Source organism: Nestor notabilis, unplaced genomic scaffold, assembly GCF_000696875.1.
Source record: "Nestor notabilis isolate BGI_N333 unplaced genomic scaffold, ASM69687v1 scaffold28310, whole genome shotgun sequence".
In the NCBI taxonomy this organism is placed as follows: Eukaryota; Metazoa; Chordata; class Aves; order Psittaciformes; family Psittacidae; genus Nestor; species Nestor notabilis.
This window is the reverse complement of record NW_009912896.1, coordinates 29,812-31,629: the sequence shown is the minus strand read 5'-3', so window position 1 is coordinate 31,629 and position 1,818 is coordinate 29,812. Positions and strand designations below refer to the sequence as shown.

At 59.8% G+C, this 1,818-nt stretch overlaps 1 protein-coding gene across 1 annotated transcript in view; it reads left to right on the top strand.

The window, feature by feature from the left end:
- Positions 1-234: 234 nt before the first annotated feature.
- LOC104411459 (sterile alpha motif domain-containing protein 9-like) overlaps positions 235-1,818 on the top strand; it is a 7,299-nt gene continuing 5,715 nt past the window's right edge. Inside the window, exons 1-2 of the mRNA XM_010021882.1 lie at positions 235-279; positions 825-834. Coding sequence (XP_010020184.1) covers positions 235-279; positions 825-834 — 55 coding nt within the window. The remainder of the gene's footprint in view (positions 280-824; positions 835-1,818) is intronic.

Here is a 1,818-nt window from a genome sequence, read left to right as displayed (position 1 = left end):
ATGGACTGACACATGGCCAGAGGCAGACAAAACCACACAGATGTATACACAAAGACAGATGCAGGGATGGACACCCAGAGACAGACACAGAGACACAGGCATAGGCACAGACACACACAGACACCTACATCCTTGTTCCGGGAGCACTGACCCTCCCTTCAGGGCCAGGATGCTCATTTCCTTATTCTGGCAGCCCCCAGGCAGGAGGCCAGCTCGGAGCAGCACACCGGACCGATGCCGCTCTGTGACCGGCAGCGCTGGCACCGGAACACCCAGCAAGTTGGGGGTTTTCTGTGAAACCGAGTTGACGACCGACCATGGGATTCCCAGGGAAGCTAAAGCCCCTGAGGCAGCTCTGCTGGAGCAGGCTGAGCCAGCCCCAGACCTCACGTTCTGCCGCTCTCTCCCCTCCCACTGGTGCACTGCCTGGCGCAGGCGGGAAGCTGGAAGAGCAGCAGCAAGGGGTTGGAGCTGTCTAGATTAAACCACCAACCCAAACCAGCCACACCCTGCCCAAACACAGGCACCGGGGACGGGTGTGAAGGCAGAACCACCCAGCAACAGCGCTGCTGGGAAGGGGTGGAGACCTGACAGGGGAACAAGAATGTTCCTCTGAAGCAGCTCCCGTTTTCACTGCCAGGTAGCAGCAGCACTGTTGCAGACCCACAGGAGCACTGCAGAGACATCCACAGGACTCAGACTCCTGCCCCTGCCGTGCACTGAAGCAGGTTGGAACATCTTCGCTCCCTCGTGTCCTCTGGAAGCTGTTTCCCTGCAGGCAGGATCTAGCGGTACAGCACTGGAGACATCTCTGTTACCTGCAGGCTCGGCAAGGTAAGCCCTGGGTGCTGCTGCATGGGGAGGTGTGCGGGGGGTGGGTTATTCTCAGCCTGGCGCGTTACTTGACTGGCAGCAAGCTTCAGAAAAGTGAGGATCTCCCTGCACGGCCACCCCACTCCCCCAGCTCCATCCCCCTGGGATGAGCTGCTCAGCAGTGGGAAGTGGGACTGCTGCGCAGCTCTGGTGGTTGGTGGGACACATCTGTCCCCACACATCCACAGCTCCATCCCTGCCCAGCCACACAGCCAACTCTACTTGGCCCCACCGGAGTGAACGCAGGCTGCGGGGACCACAAAGCCACCCCTCCCCGGCTGCTCTTACAACCGTGTGGGAGCAGAGGCCCTGGGCCCCATCGCGGTTTCTGTTTTCCCTTCAGTTTCGTTTCCCCACGAAGCTCCGCCCAACACCGCTGTCACAGCAGGCGCTGACAAGACAAGCGCGGGGAGAGGGGATTCTTCACCACAAGCCCCATCACTGTGCAAGCACAGCCCTGGGAGGTGCCGTGGCCGCTACTGCAGGGACATTCTTGTCCCGTCCCAGGGGAAGGCTGCACCAGGCGTCAGGACTCGGTTTCCTGCCCAAACAAACAGTTTGCCTTACCTCAGGGCGCGCCGCTGATGCCTCCAGCGCATCAGATCAGTCCTGCAACAGGCTCCCCCCCGAAAGCCACCTGCATAAACCAAAGCCATTGGCTATGCTGGTGCCAGTCAGCCCACAAGCTGTCCCCCCTGTAAGCACCTCTCAGCGCTGTAAATACACACGGGCTCGTTTTCTGTAGCATCCCCGTTCTCCTGGACTCGCCTCTGCACACTGCCGCCTCCTGCTAAGCCGTGGTCCAGGCCACTGTGTGCTTGCTGCCTTCCTTCAGTTAAAACCTTTGTACTTTCAGACCTTGCAGGGAGCTTGCACAGAGCCCCACGACTACCTTTTACGCTGCCTGTTACACGTTACGTCAGAGTCGGCGAGTGTCACTCTTGT